The sequence below is a fragment of the Silurus aristotelis genome (assembly GCF_946808225.1).
Source record: "Silurus aristotelis genome assembly, chromosome: 10".
Lineage (NCBI taxonomy): Eukaryota > Metazoa > Chordata > Actinopteri > Siluriformes > Siluridae > Silurus > Silurus aristotelis.
The window spans coordinates 17358843-17379472 of record NC_139583.1 but is presented as its reverse complement, the minus strand read 5'-3'; the positions used below and the strand labels follow the sequence as shown (position 1 = coordinate 17379472).

General features: G+C 37.4%; 1 protein-coding gene and 1 long non-coding RNA gene across 3 annotated transcripts in view; both read left to right on the top strand.

Moving 5' to 3' along the window:
- LOC310732357 overlaps window positions 1-20630 on the top strand; it is a 78279-nt gene that overhangs the window by 17252 nt on the left and 40397 nt on the right. The window lies entirely within an intron of this gene.
- Window positions 5968-20630, top strand: part of LOC310732306 (uncharacterized protein) — a 1052581-nt gene continuing 1037918 nt past the window's right edge. For both annotated transcript variants that reach the window (XM_083552690.1, XM_083552689.1), the window contains exons 1-2: window positions 5968-7425; window positions 8671-9070. In XM_083552690.1, the coding sequence (XP_083408816.1) occupies window positions 5975-7425; window positions 8671-8830 (1611 nt within the window). In that variant the 5' untranslated portion in view covers window positions 5968-5974 and the 3' untranslated portion in view covers window positions 8831-9070. The remainder of the gene's footprint in view (window positions 7426-8670; window positions 9071-20630) is intronic.

Sequence of the window (20630 nt, the reverse complement as noted above, 5' to 3'; positions counted from 1 at the left end):
CTCAGACTCACCACTTTAAACGGACTGCCTGAGTCAATAGGTGGCCACAGCAGGAGATGGACTGTTGCCAAATACATGGACCCGCATGCGGTACTCAATGATGTCTTCAGATGGATCGTTATTACGGAACCACAGGAACCTTAGGAAATTGCGGTCTTCTTCTCTCACTAGGAAACAGTAGAACATTTGTTCAATGTCAGCTGTTATGGCCACAGCTTCCTTTGGAAATCGCATAAGAACCCCAAGAAGGGTATTGGCCAAGTCTGGCCCAGTTAAAAGAACATCATTTAGCGAGACATTCTCATGACGGGCACTGGAATCAAAGACAACTCTTATATTCCCAAGTTTTTTAGGGTGATATACTCCAAAAAGAGGCAAATACCAGCACTCCTCTCCTTCCAAGAGAGGGGGAGCTTCTTCAGCATGGTTGTTGCTAAAAACTTTACCCATAAAGGTAAAGAAGTGCTGTTTCTTTTCTGGGTTTCTTTCAAGATTTCGTGTCAAAGTTGATAACCTTTTCATGGCTTGACATCTGTTGTTAGGGAGTCTGCACCTTGAAGCTTTGAAGGGCAATGGTGCTACCCAACTGTTGCGCTCATCTTTCTCTAATTCTTGTTCCATAATGTGAAGGAACGCCAGATCATCAATGGATGGGGCCACTTTGTTGTCATCACAGGTAACCTTAAACACTTCTTGGCCAAACTGAACACCTTTGTGATTGTAAACCAGTTGCTCCATAGAACACATTCCATTGCAATTTCTCCAATCATTACTGTTTCTCTCTTTCACATGAAAAACATTAGGGCAAGGATCAAAGACGGATGGGCGTTGTTCTTTAGTGTTGGTGAAAAATGTACTCACAGTAGTAGACTTGTGAATGCCATTCAGACAAACATTGCCAACTATCACCCATCCTAGGTCAAGCTTCTGTGCATAAGGAGCGTCGTGAGGACCATTCACCTGTTGGCGAACCTTATGAACTCTGATAATGTCACGACCAAGAAGAATCATGATAGGAGCATCTGGATCTATCTCTGGTATGAATGGAGCTATAGGCTTCAGGTGAGAGTGATAGAGCGCAGCACTGGGTGAGGGAATTTTTGCTCTATTTTCAGGAATGTTGTTACACTCTAGCAAATTTGGTAGGGATAGGATTACCTTTCCATCTACGGACTCGATTTGGTAGCCAGATGCTTTTCGACCGATGGTCTCTGTCACTCCAGAACAGGTTCTAAGGGTATACGAAGAAGCTGGTCCGTTTTCCTTGAAGGCATCAAAGAATTCAGAACAAGCTAATGACCTATTGCTCTGCTCGTCAAGGATCACGTAGACTTTCAGTGCTTTTCCAGGCTGGTCTTTAGGGTAAACTTTAACCAAGCTGATTTTTGAACATGACTTATTACTAAAGTCACCTTTACAAACTTCAGTGCAATGCGCTTCCACTTCTGTTGGTGGCTTGGAAACTTCCTCCCCGCCATGCTGTGGTAAGGAGGCTACTTCTTGAACCTTTGGAGCTGGGCCTGGATGTAGTGCAGAAATGTGTTTCTCACTTCCACACTCAGAACATATAGTCACGAATCTGCAGTTCCTGGCTGTATGTGTAGTGCCTAAACAACACTTGAAACAGATTCCTTTTTCTTTTAGAAATGCAAAACGTTCCTCCAAAGGCCTTTCACGGAAAGAACGACATTTCCTAAGTAAGTGAGGTCTTTTGTGAATAGGACAAAGTCTCTCAGCATCCTCAGCTTTCCGTTCTTCTTTATCTGTGTCAAAATGAACAGGGGAAGATACACTTATTTTGTTAACTGAGACTTCTCTTGATCTGCTTGGCTTCCAGATAGTCATGTCTGTCTTTTGAAATGAATCGGTTTGAATAGAAAAGTTGAACCCTGGGTCATTCCTTATTCTAGCTTGCTGACTAATAAAGTCAACCAAGACCTCGAAGGGCGGAAATGAAACACGATACTTCTCTTTGTAGCCAGATCCATGTGACAACCACCTTTCTTGTAGATTAAATGGTAGCTTCTGAACTATGGGATTGATACCCCTAGCTGTGTCCAGATATGGCAGGCCTGGAAGGTATCCATCAGCTTTGGCTGATTCTATTTCCATAAGAAGATCACTCAATTCGTGAAGCTTTGAGTATTCTTTGTTTGAAATTTTTGGAAACTTCTCAATACGCTTGAAAAGTGCTCTTTCGATAATCTCTGGAGCACCGTAACACTCTTCCAGTCTAGTCCATATCATGTCAAGCCCCTTCAATGGCTGATTAATGTGTACGGACCTCATGCGTTTAGCGTGCTCAGCTGATTCTTTTCCCAACCATTTGACTAACAAGTCCATTTCTTCACTAGGTGTCAAGTTCAAACCACTTACAGCATTTTGAAAGGAACGCTGCCAAGCTCTGAAGCTTTCCGGTTGGTCATTGAACTGTATTAAACCAGTGTTTACGAGTTCACGGCGAGCAAAATATCTGACAAAGTCTGAAATGTCTGTCTTGTTTTGTTGGAAAGGTTGAAGTGTCGGACTTGCCATTGGGAAAGGTGATGTGCTGCTTTGGGCGAAACGTGTGTGCTTTCTGTGCTGTTTATTACCTTGAGTGTTACTAGAAGGATGATCCATGGCTGGTGAGAATTGTGGTGGTTGAGCAGAATCTTTCTTTGGTTGCATGTGATAAAATTCAGCATCGTCTGAGCGACTCTCTGCTTTGAAACGTGGAGCATGAACAGAATTTCTGACAAATAACTCTGTGTGAGGCTGTGTGGTTTCATCTGGAGGGAGTGTTTCTGCTTCTGATGCTGATTCTGTGACTGCATGTAGATTCATTTGTTCAACGTATTCACATGTCCGCTGCATAACATCAACAGGAGATGTTTCCAGTGGAGGATCTTGTTTACTATGGACGCTGGTGTCAACAGCTGCTTCTAAAGCTTCTGCTTCGGCCACGGCTGCAGCAGTTTCTCTCTCTAACACCATTTTATCCATTTTTGCTTCCAATTTGGCTTTCTCCACCTTTATTCTTTCCTCCTCATCCGCATATATTAAACGTGCCTTGGCTGCTTCAGCTTTTGCTCTGGCTATTGCAGCTGCAGCATTTGTGGAAGAGCTACCTGATCATGGATATGACAAATATGATCTGATTTTAAGTGAGGGCGTGGATTCCATTGTGCACTCAATACTCATTCAATTCACTTGAATCTTCTCAAACTGTTGTTGTAACTTTTCCTGCAGCCGCTTTTTCACTGTACTGTCCTCAACATGTGTTAGTGCTTTGACAGTCAGATAAACTCCCTTCCCTCACACGACTCTGAAGACAAGAAGTTGATTTGCCCACAGGTTTAATGGTCTTGGGAATGGAGTGAAACTACAAATGAGCAAATACATATGTTTCAATAATACATGACGCTAAAGCACAAGGTGGCCAATGCAATAGCCGGATGGAAAATTATGAATAATAATCTTAAACCATAACAATTAACATTTATATGCAAGTATAATATACATCCATGTCGATTATACAAATACTTACAAGCGATGCTGTCACAGGGTTAAAGATCACAAAGATATATGGCGATTAAGGAGAGCCATCATTAACGATGCCCGCATGAAGCACTTACTACTTCCTGATTCACGTGAATACCGGAAATAACAGAATTGCAGCGACATCAAAACTTGCCACTAGGAGGAGCTCTAAACCAAATAAATTGAACCGACTAATTAGTGCTATGGATAACATTAAAGAATTACAGACATTAATAATTAAATATGTTATCAAATTAAACGCAAATAAAGAATTTGTAACAATAAACTTGTTCCAACACAGTCAGATTTCAGACAATTCTATGATCACTATAGGACATTCCCATAGTTTATGAAAGACTTTACTGTTTGTGTATGTAATTTTCCTATTTTTGACAGTGTATTATGTTCTATTGTATTTGTTTTATGTTAAAATGTCAGATTGCGTATGATTCAATATTCAATGTAGGATGCCTCTATTGGTTATGATGGTTCCTGAAGGCCTCTATTCCAAACCCAGATAAAATTTTACATATAGCCAAATATTTTATAGAGATTTGTCTAATACGTTTGCTCAATTGGATGAAACAGGTGTGTCTAAGGTGATGACCCAGTGATGGATACAATTTTACATATAACAAGGAGAAACCTCAGTAAGCCATAGTAAGCATGCCGAATGGGATGAAGCGATAACCGGTGTGCATGAGGTGAATGTTCCAATGACGGGTAAGATTCTCTGAGGGCTGAAGGAGGACAACCTAAGGCAGGGCTTCACCGCCACTGGGCACCTGCCTAAGACAGGAGGTGTAATCTGTGTAAAGGGAGTGGCTGTGATGCTTCAGGGCCAAAAGCATCAAAGGGGGGACTGTAAGAATTACAGACTGCCTCAATCCAGATTCCACCCCACGCTATATCAAATTCAGCTCATCCGCAAAACGGCTCAAAATTGATAAAAAGTAGTTACGTAGTTTTAATGAAGAATTTCAGTTGTATCAATCAGAATCATAGACTTAATTTAATCAGTTTGGGAGAAGCAACAAGCCATCAAGGACTATCTCTAACCAAAAGGTATCTGAGACCATGCATCCTGACCTGTTGGGGGGGCCGGTGCCAGCAAAGGGGTAAATACCGGTGATTACCACCTGCTGACCTCTGCCCTGAGAGTGGAATCCCCCAGCCTTTTGTTTCCTCACACATGTCCTATTTCTAATTTGCATTTAAAGGATAACTCCGGCCTATACTTCAAAGGAAAGAACAATATAAAATATCTGGGCAGAGTTTGCTCTGGGTTCTTTCTGACTCCGATGAACCCAAAGTGCTTCGTGTATTTTGTCACTGCTACGCTGTTATAAACTTCTTTATTACGATCTTCGTTGTCCTCATCATTTTTTCTTACACCCTGCACAGCGTGGTCAAAACCGCCCAACGCATCACTGCCACCCAACTTCCTTCCATTGAGCACCTTCACCACAGCAGCTCAGAACATTATCAAGGACTCTTCACATCCCAGTCATAAACTGTTTAACCTCCTTCCATCAAGAAGGAGATACAGGAACATTTCATATTCATTTATGTGCTTGTATTATTTATATATATATATATATATATATATATATATATATATATATATATATATATATATATATATATATATATATATATATATATATTAATTAGACTGTTTATTCAGCTTGCTAACTTCTTAAATGCCATAATCTTGTAACCTTCACTTCTGCACATTCCCTTCAATGCCATAGCCTTAGAACCATTTTTGTACTTTTTAATGATGTCCACACATCTCTGCACTGTTATAGCTTTTATATTTATTTACTGTACATATGCTTACATATACATCACTTGCTTTAAATATGCTACATATTTATCTGAACTTTTGCATGATTGCTACATTTTGCACTTCTGGTAGATGCCAAACTGCATTACGTTGCTGTGTACCTGTACAATGTAATGACAATAAAGTTCTATCTATCTATCTATCTATCTATCTATCTATCTATCTATCTATCTATCTATCTATCTATCTATCTATCTATCTATCTATCTATCTATCTATCTATCTATCTATCTATCTATCTATCTATCTATCACCTACATGTCCAATAAAGTCTGCCTCAATCACTAATCGTTCTTTCCTAGGTACACTCACCCTACTTCATCTAACTCACTCCAGAAATTTTCTTTCTCCTCTATCTCGCAACCCACTCGTGGACCAATTACATTTATCATCACCAATTTAACTTCCAGCTTCATGTTCATCACCCTATCAGAAACTCTTTTCACCTCCACTACACTCTTACTGTACTTTTTCTTTAGGATCACCCCTACACCATTTCTCTTTCGATCCACACCATGATCGAACAGTTTTAAACCACCTACGGAATGCTACGGAATAAAAAGGATAAACTGTTGGAAATAAACAGTTGTCCATCTACACAAGATGGACATCATTAGATATGACAGAGACACTCTTATATCTATTGGTGTACAATGCACTCACCTTTCGCCGTTTTTAAACCCGGACCCATGCTGGCCGAGCGAGATCCTGAGGGTGAACAAAGGACGCGACCCGTACCGGCGCCCGCGAGGGAAACGAGTCGGCGTCAGGAACAGGCTGAGGGCACGCGCACACCGCGCTCCCTTACCTAGTATCCTGTTAGCCAACGTCCAGTCACTGGAGAACAAGCTCGATGACCTCAGGGCAAGGGTCAAGTTCCAGAGAGACATTCGGGACTGCAACCTTCTCTGCTTCACCGAGACATGGCTGAACCCAGCGGTACCGGACCACGCCATCCAGCCGGCCGAGTTCTTCTCGGTTTACCGCATGGACAGAACACTGGAGTCGGGGAAGTCAAGAGGAGGTGGAGTGTGTCTGATGGTGAACAACCACTGGTGCGACAGCGCGAGCATTGTTCCTCTTTCACGCTCCTGCACACCAAATCTGGAACTACTGACCATCAAATGTCGGCCCTTCTATCTACCTCGGGAATTCAGTTCGGTCATTGTCAGTGCCGTTTATATTCCACCTCAAGCGGACACGGACACTGCAGTATGGGATTTACACGAGACAATAACTCTTCACCAAACACAGCATCGGGACGCTGCGCTCATTGTGGTCGGAGATTTCAACAGTGCCAACCTTAAGCGCGCACTACCGAACTTTCACCAGCACATCACCTGCCCTACCAGGGGCGAAAGAACACTGGACCACTGTTACACGACATTCAAGAACAGCTACAAGGCACAATCACGTCCACCGTTTGGGAAATCGGACCATGCCGCCATCTTCCTCATGCCTGTTTACAAACAAAGGCTGAAACAGGAAGCTCCGGTTCAGAGGGAGGTCGCGCGCTGGACTGACCAATCGGTGGCCGCTCTGCAGGACGCTTTGAATGACGCAGACTGGGACATGTTCCGGCGCAGCTCTGATGACATCAACATGTTTACGGAAGCGGTTGTGGGATTCATCGGGAAACTAGCTGATGATACAGTGCAGAAAACCACTATCAGAACGTTTCCCAACCAGAAGCCGTGGGTGGATAAAACTATCCGCGATGCTCTGAGATCCCGCTCCGCTGCCTACAACACGGGGCTCGCCACCGGGGACATGGACGAGTACAAGGCTGCGTCTTACATTGTTCGCAGAGCGGTGAAGGAAGCAAAGCGGCGCTACGGGAGGAAACTAGAGTCACAGTTTCATGGTGGCTCTAGGAACCTGTGGCAGGGACTAAGAACAATAACGGACTATAAAACACCATCTTCTAAAATGGTGAATGCGGACGCTTCTCTGGCAGACGAGCTAAACACCTTTTACGCTCGTTTCGAGGCTGCAGCTAACCACGCTAGCGACACAACCAGCGTGCATGCCGAGAGAGCCGGAGAGGTAAACACGTTCACCATCTCGGAGCATGACGTGAGGAGGGCTTTCAAGAGAGTGAATACCAGGAAGGCAGCAGGACCAGATGGCATCACAGGCCGGGTTCTGAAAGCCTGCGCTGACCAGTTAGCACCGGTGTTCACTGAGATATTCAACCTCTCACTGGAACAGTCTGTTGTCCCCTCTTGTTTCAAACAGTCCACCATTGTTCCTGTCCCGAAGAAACCCCAGCCCGCCTGCCTTAACGACTACCGCCCTGTAGCCTTGACCTCAGTAGTGATGAAGTGCTTTGAGAGACTGGTCAGAGACTTCATCACTGCATCACTACCAGACACACTGGACCCACTACAGTTTGCGTGCCGTCAGAACCGCTCTACTGAGGACGCCATTGCTCATCTTCTCCACACCACGATGAGCCACCTGGACCAAAGAAATGGGAACTATGCAAAAATGTTGTTTGTGGACTACAGTTCAGCGTTTAACACCATAAATCCCTCCACACTCACCTCTAAGTTGGAGGTCCTGGGACTCAGCCAGCCCCTGTGTCAATGGATCTCTAACTTCCTGACAGACAGACCACAAGCCGTACGGGTGGGAAAACACACCTCATCCACCCTCACCCTCAGCACTGGCGCCCCCCAGGGTTGTGTTCTGAGACCCCTGCTTTACTCAATGTACACACATGACTGTGTGGCCAAATCCAACTCCACCGCCATCATCAAGTTTGCTGACGACACTGTTGTGGTGGGTCTGATCTCCAACAACGACGAGATGGCCTACCTACAGGAGGTTAAAAACCTGGAGAGATGGTGCCAGGAGAACAACCTTCTCCTGAACGTCAGCAAGACTAAGGAGTTAATCGTGGACTTCAGCACAAAGCGGGAGCGGGCATACCAACCTATAAACATCAGCGGGACCCCAGTGGAGAGAGTGGACAGTTTCCGGTACCTTGGTGTTAACATCACACAGGATCTGTCTTGGTCCTGTCACACCAACACCCTGGTGATGAAGGCCCGGCAGCGTCTGTACCATCTGAGACGCTTAAGGGACTTTAAACTACCCTCTCAGGTGCTTAAGACTTTTTACACTTGCACCATTGAGAGCGTCCTGACGGGTAGCATCACTTCCTGGTTCGGGACCAGCACCATGCAGGACAGACGAGCCCTCCAGAGGGTGGTGCATTCAGCTGAACGTACCATCCACACTGAGCTCCCTAACCTGCAGGACATCTATAGCACGCGGTGCAGGACCAGAGCCAGGAAGATTATGAAGGACCTCAGCCATCCCAACAATGGACTCTTTTCTCTGTTGCGTTCAGGAAAACGCTTCCGCTCCCTGAAAGCGAACACAGAGAGAATGAGGAGGAGCTTCTTCCCGCAGGCCATCCGGTGTTTAAACCAGGAAACACCCAGGATTTAGAACTGGCCCACTCTCTCCACCATCATCATCACACTTCACTGTACATATATTCACCTTCGCACCACGTCACTTTAAAAACATATCTCACCGTTCGCACCACGACACTTTAAACTCTGGACTTGCACAGCACAGTGCACTTTTTATTTTATTCATACCACATGGACACTTTACGGACCTTTACACCACACCATACCGCACACGGACACTTTATGGACATAGATTGCCTATTGTTTACATATTGTTTACATTTTTATTTTTATTTTGTTTACATTTTTCACTACACATTGTTACTGTTTATATGTATATCTGCTCATACATTATCCTTTTATATATATATATCTATATATCTATATATCTTTATACCTATATTCTTTTACTTTATTTTATTTATTTATTTTATTTTATTTTAATAGTTTTTCTCATACCTTATAGTTATTTATCTGCCTCCTTTTCTTTCCCCCATCCTATTCCCTCATGCCGGACCATCGTACAAAACATTTCACTACATGTCGTACCCTGTATGTATGTGTATGTGATGAATAAAATTTGATTTGATTTGATTTGATTTGATAAATTAATACAATTTCTTGGAACAAATATTAGAATTTAGGTTGTAAATGTAGGTCAGTGCTTCTGATAGTGTTTAGGCCAGCAGAGAAGGCCTTGCTGTCCCTGACAGCCCACCACTGGGTTTCAGACTCTTTTTAAAAAAAAAAGGAAGTCAACAAATAAGGAGAAATTTAATTCTGAAAATATATCTGCAATAAACCCATTAAAGTTAACAAAAGCAATAAATTAAGAAATAGGACTGCAAGAAAACATCGGGAGACGCAACATTGTATTTGTTTTGCAATGACAACAAGCAGCCTAAAAAGGCACTTAGGCTAAAGACTATTAAGGGGAAAAAGTCACATGTTCAATTCCAGTAAAGAAAAATTGGTTAAAAGGAGTGCTATCTGGAATTCCGACTGAGGTATTAACAGAAAGCATTAAAGAAAACATCTCTGGAGCATTCTTGGGCTATGTAAGTTATGCAATTCATCCATTTGGGGTTTGGGAGAGAGATTAGGGTCAGGGTTAGGGTTGGGGTTTAGGTTTAGGTTTAAGGTTAGGGAGAGAGATTAGGGTTAGAGTGTAGGGTTAGGGTTAGAGGGTTAGGATTAGGGATAGAGTTAGGGTTAGAGAGTTAGGGTTAGAGGGTTAGGGTTTAGAGTTAGTGTTAGGGTTGGAGTAAGGGTTCGGTTTTGTTTAGGGTTGGGGTTTGGTAGAGTGATATGGTTTGGGGTTAGGTTAAGGGTTAGGGTCTGCGTTAAGGTTATGGTTAGGGTCTGCGTTAAGGTTATGGTTAGGGTTAGAGGGTTAAGGTTATGGTTGGGCCTGGGTTAGGGATAGGGTTTAGGGATAGGGTTTAGGGTTAGGGTTTAAAGTTTAGGGTTAGTCTTAGGGTTAGGGTTACGGTTAGTGTAGGGTTAGGGATAGGGTTTAGGGTTAGGGTTCGGGTTAGGTTCAGGGTTATAGGGTTAGGGTTAGAGGGTTATAGGTAGGCTTAGGGTTAGGGTCAGGGATAGGGTTACGGTTAGGGTTAGAGTTAGGGTTTAAAGTTTAGGGTTAGAATTTAGGTTAAGGTTAGGGTTAGGATTCGAGGGTTAGGGTTAGAATTTAGGTTATAGGTTAGGGTTAGAGGGTTAGGGTTTGGGTTCGAGGGTTAGGGTTAGAATTTAGGTTAAGGTTAGGGTTAGAGGGTTAGGGCTAGGGTTATTAAAGTTCATTAAAGAAATTGTGAACATTTTCATAAAAATATGAGTAATTGTGAATATATGAATTTTCATAAACATTTAAGTAAAAACCTAAACGTGCAAAAAATCGATGCAAAATGTAATGAAAATGCTTGGAAAAAAAATTGTTTAAATACAAAATTGCTTGTTTTTATTTAAATATTACATTTCATGTTCATAAATAAAAACCGTTAACCTTTATCATAAAAAATTTTATTGTGAAAATATATGAATTTTTAGATACATTAAAATAATTTCTTTAAAAACTAGGAAAAAAGTTCAATAAGTGCACAAAAAAGTGACATGACAAAACGTTTTTCATAAAAATATTCTTATTCATAAGCTTAATTAAATGAAAAAAGATTAAAAAGTGCAATCCGTGAACAAAAAACATTTAAATGAGAAACCATGGTTTGATAAAAATGACATTTTGCATAACAAAATATGATAGTCATTATGAAAATATGAATTTTCATATTCAGAATTATATGTTCAATGTATGTTAAAAAGTGGCATTAAGGAAAAAAAAGTGACCATACAAATCATGTTTGACAAAAATGACATTTTGTGAAAATGAAAATGAAAATGTGATATTGTGAAAATATTAATTTTCATATTTATAAGCATCATTTAATGTAAAAATGTTAAAAAGTGCAATATGCACACAAAACATGATCTGAGAAAAATACCTTTTTTTAAATAAAAATATAAAAATTATACATTTTCATATTCACCAGAATAATTTCATGATAAAATGTTAAAGTGAAAAAATTCAATGAAAAATGTGAAATGACAAATCAAGTATTTAAAAGTTACATTTGAAATGATGCTTCATATTCATGAGCATATTTTCTTTAAAAAAAAGTGCAAATATACATAGCAAAAACTGATATGACAAACAATGGGTTGAAACAAATCTGACTTTCTTTTATAAAAAACTTTTTTTTTTTTTTTCAAATATTACATTTTAAAATAATTACCATAATTACACAAAAAAACATTAACTTTTTTTGTTTTGTTTTTATTGTGAAAATATACATTCTTATTCATTAGCATAATTTCATCAAAAACCATTAAAAAGTGTAATATGTAAATGAAAAACTTTCACGGCAAACCATTTTTTGACAAAATTCTGACGTTTTACATAAATATGCAATTAATTAGTAAAATGAAAAAACATGAAAAACGATGGTTTGAGCAAAAAAATATATATTTAAAAAAAAAATAATTAATTAGTCAGATATAAATTCTCATATTCATAAAAATAATTTAATGAAAAACGTGAAATGACCAAGTTTTTACAAGTTATTGTGAAAATATGAATTTACATATTCATAAGCATCATTTCACTAAGAATCGTTAAAAGTGCAATCAAGGAACGAAAAGGGTTTCATGATATACCATGTTTTGACATAAAAATTACTTTTCTCTTATAAATATGAAATTATTAGGAAAATTTATGACTTCATATTCATAAGCATCATTTAACAAAAAAACATTAAAAAGTGCAAATTTTCATCACAAAAACTGTTATGACAAAAAATGGTTTGAAACAAATCTGACTTTCTTTTACAAAACATTTCATATTCATAATCATAATTTTATTAAAAAAGAATGTTAACTTTTATCAAAATATGAGTTTGTGAAAACATACATTTTTTATATTCATAAACATTATTTCATTTAAAACCATTAAAAAGTCATGTCATGTCATGTCATTTTCTCCCGCTTATCCGTAATTCGGGTCGCGGGGGTAGCAGTCTAAGCAGACCCCCGCCTTCGACTGCTGCCCAATCCTCACAGCACCGTCCCTTACGGTCCCTCTTGCAGGTGGTGAGCCCACGGGAAGCCATTAAAAAGTGCAATACATAATTGAAGAACTTTGACTTCACAAACCATGGTTTGACAAAATTATGACGTTTTACATAAATATTAAATTAATTTGTAAAATATACATTTTCATATACAGAATCATATTTTCATCGAAAACCGTGAAAAAAGTGCAATAAGTGAACAAAAAATGTTTCATGATAATGTTTGGCAAAAATAAGATTTTTTTCAAATGAATATGAAATAAATTGGTAAAATGGGAATTTGTATATCCAAAGGAAAAATTTTATAAAAAGCTGTATTAAAAAAAAAAAAAAAAAAGGTGTAATAATCCAATTAAAAAACATGACATGACAAATCAAGTTTTTTCATCACTTTTTTAATCAAAGTTTATTGTGAAAAATATGTTTTGCACAAATGATTTTTTTTTAAATGAATATAAAAAAAATTAGGTAAAATAGGAGTTTTTATATACAAGGAAAAATTTTACGAGAAACTGCAAAAAAAAAAATTATAATAATTCAATAAAAAACATGAAAAATCAAGTTTTATACATTTATGGTGAAAAATATGACTTCATATTCATTAGCATCAATTAACTAAAAACCATTTGAAAGTGCAAAAAATCTACGCAAAACATGGACAAACAATGGTTTAAAAAAATCCTTTAATAAAAATATGAGTTATTGTGAAAATTTTAATTTTCATATTCATAAGCATCATTTAACTAAAAAACGGTAAAAGTGCAAAAAATCTACGCAAAACGTGATGAGAAACAATGGTTTGAAAGAAATCTGACGTTCTTTTATAAAAAATTGTGTTTTTATTAAAATATTACATTTTACACTCATAACCAAAAATGTGCAATCAATGCACGATAAAGGTTTCATGATAGATCATGTTTATAAAAATATTACATTTTATACTCATAATTTTCACCTTTATTTGCACAAACGTGGTGGTATGGCTGCGGAGATTCAAGCCCAGGAACATGGTGACAGATTTCGCCCTGTTGCGTATCTTTCTAAATCAGGGGTGTCAAATTCAAATTCACAGTGGGCCAAAATTAAAAACTGGGAAGAAGTCGCGGGCCAAACTCAATATTTATTGAAAAATTGACTGCAATTGTGTATGTTTTCCGTCTCTCCAGATGTGTAATGTTGAACCTTTTTATATGGAAACAAACTTTAGTTTTGCATAAAACATTGAATCTGGAACAACCAAAGTTTATTATTATAAACACATTGGTTCTAGCCAATGTGCATCAATGTCTGGGGTTAGGCTGTGAGCTGAGGAAATCCTCAGGATTGAGTGAAGGTGTTCATCAGTGAGACTCCTGAGTGGTTTTTTGTTCATCTTCATCAAAGAGAACAGTTACACACACAGATATGTGCTGCAGAACATAGAGAGCATTTGAGCAGTTTGGGCACGGAGTTGGAGCAGTGTGTCGGGGAGGAAACTGTGCAGCAAACATAAAGAGTCGTACTTTGACTTAAGCCTGTCTTTACATTGTAGTTTAATCAGCTCCATTTGGAGGTTGGTTGGTGCACTTTCCACGTCAACCACAAACGGATTACTGAGTAGTTTAATTCTACATTTCTGGGCTTCAAAGTCGGCAAATCGGCGGGTAAATTCAGCGCTGAGTACGCAGAGTTTTTCAGTGGTCTCGAATGATGCACCGATGCACTAACAAAGCATTCTGGGATTTGTAGTATGAGCGGTGTATGCACTATATACTGGCGGGCCAGCGCTAATACATATTTTATATTATCTCGCGGGCCAAATATACTTACACACGGGCCTGAGTTTGACACCCATGTTTTAAATATTTAGACAACATAGCACAAGGGTTGCCCTCATGCTTACGTGCAGTGGCTGCTGATGGTCTGATGGTCCGGGATGCTAAGGATACAGTGCTGTCACATCCTTTGATACTGTACACCTCACATCAGGTAACAGCTATTTTACATAACCTCAACACAAAAGATATGACAGCACGACGTAGATATGAAATCAGGCACTTGGCAAAAGAAAATGTAACAATTAAGCCTTCTTCTCAGCTGCATTCAGCTGTAGTAATGCTTCGCAATCTGCTAGACTTTATTGGTTTTGGTTTAAAGTAGCTAAGGAAGCAGCAAAAGAACCAGTAGGTTTGGACACAGTACATACAAATCCTGAGATCCCGATGATGACACATCTCCAATATACCAGATATTGACCTAACAAATACATCGGGGTCAGCCTACTGAGGAGGACATAAAGTATTGGGCTTCTAAAAAATGTAAATCATATTCTGCTGGTATCATTAGAGATATAGATGGTAAAATTGCTATGCCTAATCTAGCTTTAATAGTGTTGGTGAAGCATTACCATGGGGTGTCACACATTACCATAGCTAAAGTCACACAGGCTATAAACTCATCATACTCTATTGCTGATGTAGCTAAAACAACCAAGCTAGTGTTAGATTCATGTTTGACTTGTGCCAAAACTAACATACATTGACCTGAAGCACCTTTCCAACACCTACAGATCGAGATCACACATATGCCACCAGTAGGAAATTTGAGAAACCCGTTTCAGTAAGTGGCCAGAAGCATTTGCATGCATGACAGAGAACGCTAAAACAGTTGTAAAAATATTAATCATCTTTAAAGATCATCTTTAGGTTTGGTATTCCTAGTGTGATTGAAAGTGATAGTAGAAAATGTAACAGTACAACTTTTGCTTCTAAGGTAACACAACTTTTGGCTAAAAGCTAAGCGATTGATTGCCATTTTAATATTCCCTATCACCCACAGTCAGCTGGAGTGGTATAGAGAACGAACAGAACCATTAAGGAACGTGTTACTAAAGCCTGTATTGAAACAGGCCGAAATTGGACTGTTGTTCTCCCGGCAGTACTCAGAGAAATGAGAATGACTTCAACTACTAAACTGTCACCTTGTGAAATTCTAATGGGCCATCCTTTCCCGACCCCATGGGTCAGGCGACGCACTGGCATTTCTTCCTTAGGTAACCTGGAAGTGATGGTGGACGACTACAAGCAAAAACAATATAATTTCTCAACATATAACATTGCTTATATTAGTTTAAATCCAAGCTTAATACATATAACCATTACTTAGCATTAATATAGTATAATACTCAGCTTCGCAGAGAACTCGGTGTATGAAGAGAGTTCATAAAAATCAAATCAGGCTTAAAGAGGCAAAATTAGTTAAAGATATACACAAAAGTGCAGCATACATTATATCATCACCATCCTTAATCGTGCATATACGTCACACTTATATTTTAAAGGCTAAAAGAGCAGTTGAATCTGGTGGACGAAGTTAGAGCCTAAATAAGGAAGTAAAGATAAAAACGACTTGCTGGGGAAGAAAAAGTTCACGGTGAGAGAACAACGGTGTCAGGTCCTGAGGAATAGGAAGGACCAGGTTCATCTCCAGGAGACAGGGGAGTGGTTGGAGAATAATTAGAGAGAGGAGAGCCGGAGAAAAAAGGCTCAAACAGTAGTTCAGTCTCAGTTTGGGTAGAAGCATCCTGGGTATGAACAGCGGAAGGCAAGGAGGGATGCACACACGGTCCAACAAGTCATCCCAAAAGGCGAGTATGTGCCATGGCCAGTAGGTAGTGGCGGCGGCCACATGCACCACACAAAGGCCGTTGGTATGCCTCGTAGGAGAAGCTAATGGAAGAAGGGGTGAAAAGTTAATAATCATAATATAATATGGGCATTGCAGCCAATGCACCGAGCAACTTGCAGGCAACATGCTTTAACTATAATCAAGCAGCATTCATGCACATATAATCCATATAATCAAAGTAAAATCTTAAGTAGGAGGAAATTACAAATCTATCATCTATCTATCTATCTATCTATCTATCTATCTATCTATCTATCTATCTATCTATCTGTCTGTCTGTCTGTCTGTCTGTCTGTCTGTCTGTCTGTCTGTCTGTCTGTCTGTCTGTCTGGATTCTTGCATTAATTGTTGGAATTGTACTTTGTATGTTGCCATGTTAGATGATGATGGTAAGACAGGCCAAAAAGGCCTTGAATGGAGTTGTACTGATAAAGGATTATATGCATGTAGGGATGGAATAAAATTAACATCCTATTTTATTGGTGTGTGACGCTAAATCATAAACGATTTAAAGTGGCCATTGTTAGTGTTAAGATGGTTCTCATTTACATTTACATTTGCAGCATTTAGCAGATGCCCTTATCCAGAGCGATGTACAAAAATGCTTTGAGTCTCTGCCAATAAATAAATCTACACTGGTATGCAAGATTACAAACTTAACGCTCACACATTTTTCACACCGGTTCACACATTTTCTTTGTTTGTTCAGTGTCTATAGAATATTTACGTTGTTAGTAGGTAGGGTATGCAGATAGTCTTTATCTGGGCTTACACATCTCCGGCTAGTATGTCTTCTTATCCAAACAAGAAACAGCTTTAGGTCAGGCTTTCTTTCCAATGTTTAAATATGAATGTTTATATTCACATTCATAATTTCACAAATAAATTGTTGTGTAATGTGAATGAAAAAAATTATGTAATACCATGTTTTGACATAAATGACTAAAATATTAATTTTCACATTGAAAGGAATAATGTCATGAAAAACTTTATAAAAAACAATTTAAAGAGAAAATTGCAAACATTTAAAGAGAAAATGTGCTATGACAAATAAAATTTTTACAAGTTATTGTGAAATTATGACTTTTCATATTCATAAGCATCATCTAACTAAAAACTGTTGAAAGTGCAAATATTCATTGCAAAAATTTATATGACAATGGCTTGAAACAAATCTGACTTTCTTTTATAAAAAAATTATTGTTTTTATTAAAATATAACATTTCATATTCATATCCAAAATTTCATAAAGTTTGAGAAAATATGAATTTTATATATATTAGGGATGCACCGAAATGAAAATTCTTGGCCGAAACCGAAAACCGAAAAGGAGGAAAGCAAGGCCGAAAACCGAAAACCGAAACACCGAAAGAAATTATGCCAATTATTATTACCATTGCATTTATGGCTATGACTGTGTACTAACCTTACTAAAATCAAGGCATTTCAATTTTTGTTTCAAAAAATAAATCAATTACAAATTATGAAATTTTTTATTTATAGCACATTGCAACAATGCACAGGATAAAATAAATTTAAATTCAAACCTAATTGTTTAACCTAAATGCACTCATGTGTACATTAAATAATAATGTACAGGCCCTCTGGCCTGCTGAAAGGTTGTAAAATTAAATGTGTTCTTTTATAAAAACATAGTGCATTCAGAACAAGTGCAACTGTTTAAAGATACAACACTATCACTGGGAAACTTCCTGCCTTTTTAAACACGTCCACCACAGATGGAGTGCGCATGCTCGGAGGGGTTTTGCTTTTCTGTGCCGCGTTCCTCTCATATTCAGTATAGCGATCGCATGTTTAGATTTCAGGTAATAAATTAAACCCGACGTGGAGAAAGTTTTTGCAGACGCACCCCCTTTTGAAATTTCGGCATTACATGTTTTGCAAATTGCTATCCGTGGGGCTTTCTCAGATATACTGAAATACATCCACACCGCAGACAAGCACGTGCAGGCAGCGGTTTCTGTTTGCATCATCACAACAAACAAAATGCACTTTTGGGCCATTTTCGGCCGAAAATTTTCGGTGGCCGAAAATTCGGTGCATCCCTAATATTAATTAGCATAATTTCATTAAAAACCATTAAAAAGTGTAATACACGAACAAAAAACTTCCACATGACAAACCATTTTTTTTACAAAATTATGAAGGTTTACATAAATAAGCAATTAATTAGTAAAATATAAATTTTCATATACAGAAGCATATTTTCATGGCAGCCATGTTTGCCAAAAATATAACTATTTTCATATAAATATGAAATAAATTGGTAAAATATGAATTTATATACAAAGGAATAATTTTATATAAAACTGTTATAAAATTGTAATAATTCAATAAAATAACGCGATATTCCAAATCAAGTTTGTAAAATTTATTGTGAAAAATATGAGTATTAGAATCATTTACTAAAAACCATTAAATGTGCAAAAATTCAACACAAAACGTGATATGACAAACAATGGTTTGAAAGTAATTAATTTTTTTATATAAGATGTAATGTTTTTATTAAAATATATAATTTCCTATTCATAATCATAATTTCATAAAAAAAACACGTTTACCTTTACTATAAAAATATTAGTAATTGTGAAAATATAAAACATATGATATTGGAATACCTTTTAAAAAGTCCTATAAGTGAATGAAGTATTTTTTTATTAAAAAAATTTATATTACATTTCATATTCATAATTTCATAAAAAAATAAGTTAACCTTTATCATAAAAGAATTTGTTGTGAAAATATGAAAATATTTTCAGATTTATAAGCATAATTTAATGTCAAAAACATTAAAAAAGTGCAAGACGTAAACGAAAAATGTTACATGACAAATGGTGGTTTGAAAACAATGTCTTTTTTTTTATTAGAATATGATTATCATTGGGAAAATACGAATTTTCATATTCATAAGCAAATTTTAATTAAAAACCGTTCAAATCTGCGATAAGTAAACAAAAAAGGTGTCAAATTATGGTTGGACAAAAATATGCATTTTTTAATAAAAAAAAAAATTCATAAGCATTTTAAGAATAAACTTAACAGATATTAGATAAAAGAAAATAAAAAAATAAACTAACTGACAAATAAGAATTTTTCAAAAAAAGATTTTTAAAACATGAATTTTGATATTTAGAAGAATAATTTAATTGAAAATCATTAAATATTGCAAATTAAATTAAATATATTTTTTCATACATAAAACTGAGTTTTGACAGTTATTTATTTATCATTCATAAACCTAGTATTTTTATATATAAAACAAACGCTAAAAATTGCAATAACAGCAACAAAGCATTCTACGTGCGGTCAAGAATGAGTTTCTTAGCCGCTGAAAATGGGATTCCGCAAGTCTCAAGGTTTCTAAGACGAATAGAAAGCGTTTTTTTGAGCCAAGTGTTTTTGCACAAACAGCATGCACGATGATATGATAACAAAACATTTTGACAAAAAATATGATATTTTTCACAAATATTACAGTAAAACCTCGTTGTTCAAGCATAATTCGTTCTTTGCTCCTAGGTCCATTTGCTCGTAAGTTAGAACTGATTTTCCCCATTAGAATGAATGAAAAAGTGATTTAATCCGTTACGAGACCTCATTCGATTGCTTATTTCTGCACTTAAAAAGTATTTGTAGCCTATTTTAACAAACAAATACACCGCAAATTACTGTAATGTAAACATAAATTAACACATACTCATGTGGTTGTGGTTGATTGCGAGTGTGAGCCGCGCACTACGCTCGTAACCTCCTAGGTTTCCATGGTAATTCTATTTACTTTCTTTTCAACAGCACCATCACTGATTTTCTTGGGAGACATTTGTCAAGATTTCTAGTGAATAAAAATATAAAACTAAAAAAAAGTTAAGTTTTGGCTGAACGAAACAACGAGAGCGACCGAGTAATGCATCATCAACTAAGCGACTGATGCGACCCTCCGCCGAAAACCGGGAACCGGCAGCGTGGGTTTGCTCGTGCCTTCGAAATTTGCTCGTGAAACAGGGTAAAATTTTGCGAGCGAGTTTGCTCGTATCTCCGTTTGCTCGTACTATAGGTTGCTCGTACAACAGGGTTTTAATGTATAGTTATTTCAAAAATATAAATTTTCATATTCATAATCACAATTTCATAAAACTGTTGAAAACTGCAAAAAGTGAATGAAAATGGGTTAGAAAGTCATAATTAATCAAAAACGAAACAAGTGTTTCTGCACAAACAGCATGCATTTTCCCGTGATCTGTTTATATGTTTATGATGAGATAAAACTTTTTCTGACCGAAATATTATATTTTTACACAAATATTATAGTTGTATAAATTATAAAATATATAAAATGTAAATTTTCATATTCATAATTTTATAAAAAACGTCAAAAACTGCAATAAATCAATAAAAATAGGTTAAAAAGTCATATTTAATAAAAAAAACTAAACAACAGCAAAGTCTTATACATGCTGTCAAGAATGAGTTTCTTAGCCGTTGAAAAAAGCGATTCTGCAAGTCTCAGGCTTCTAGGACGAAGAG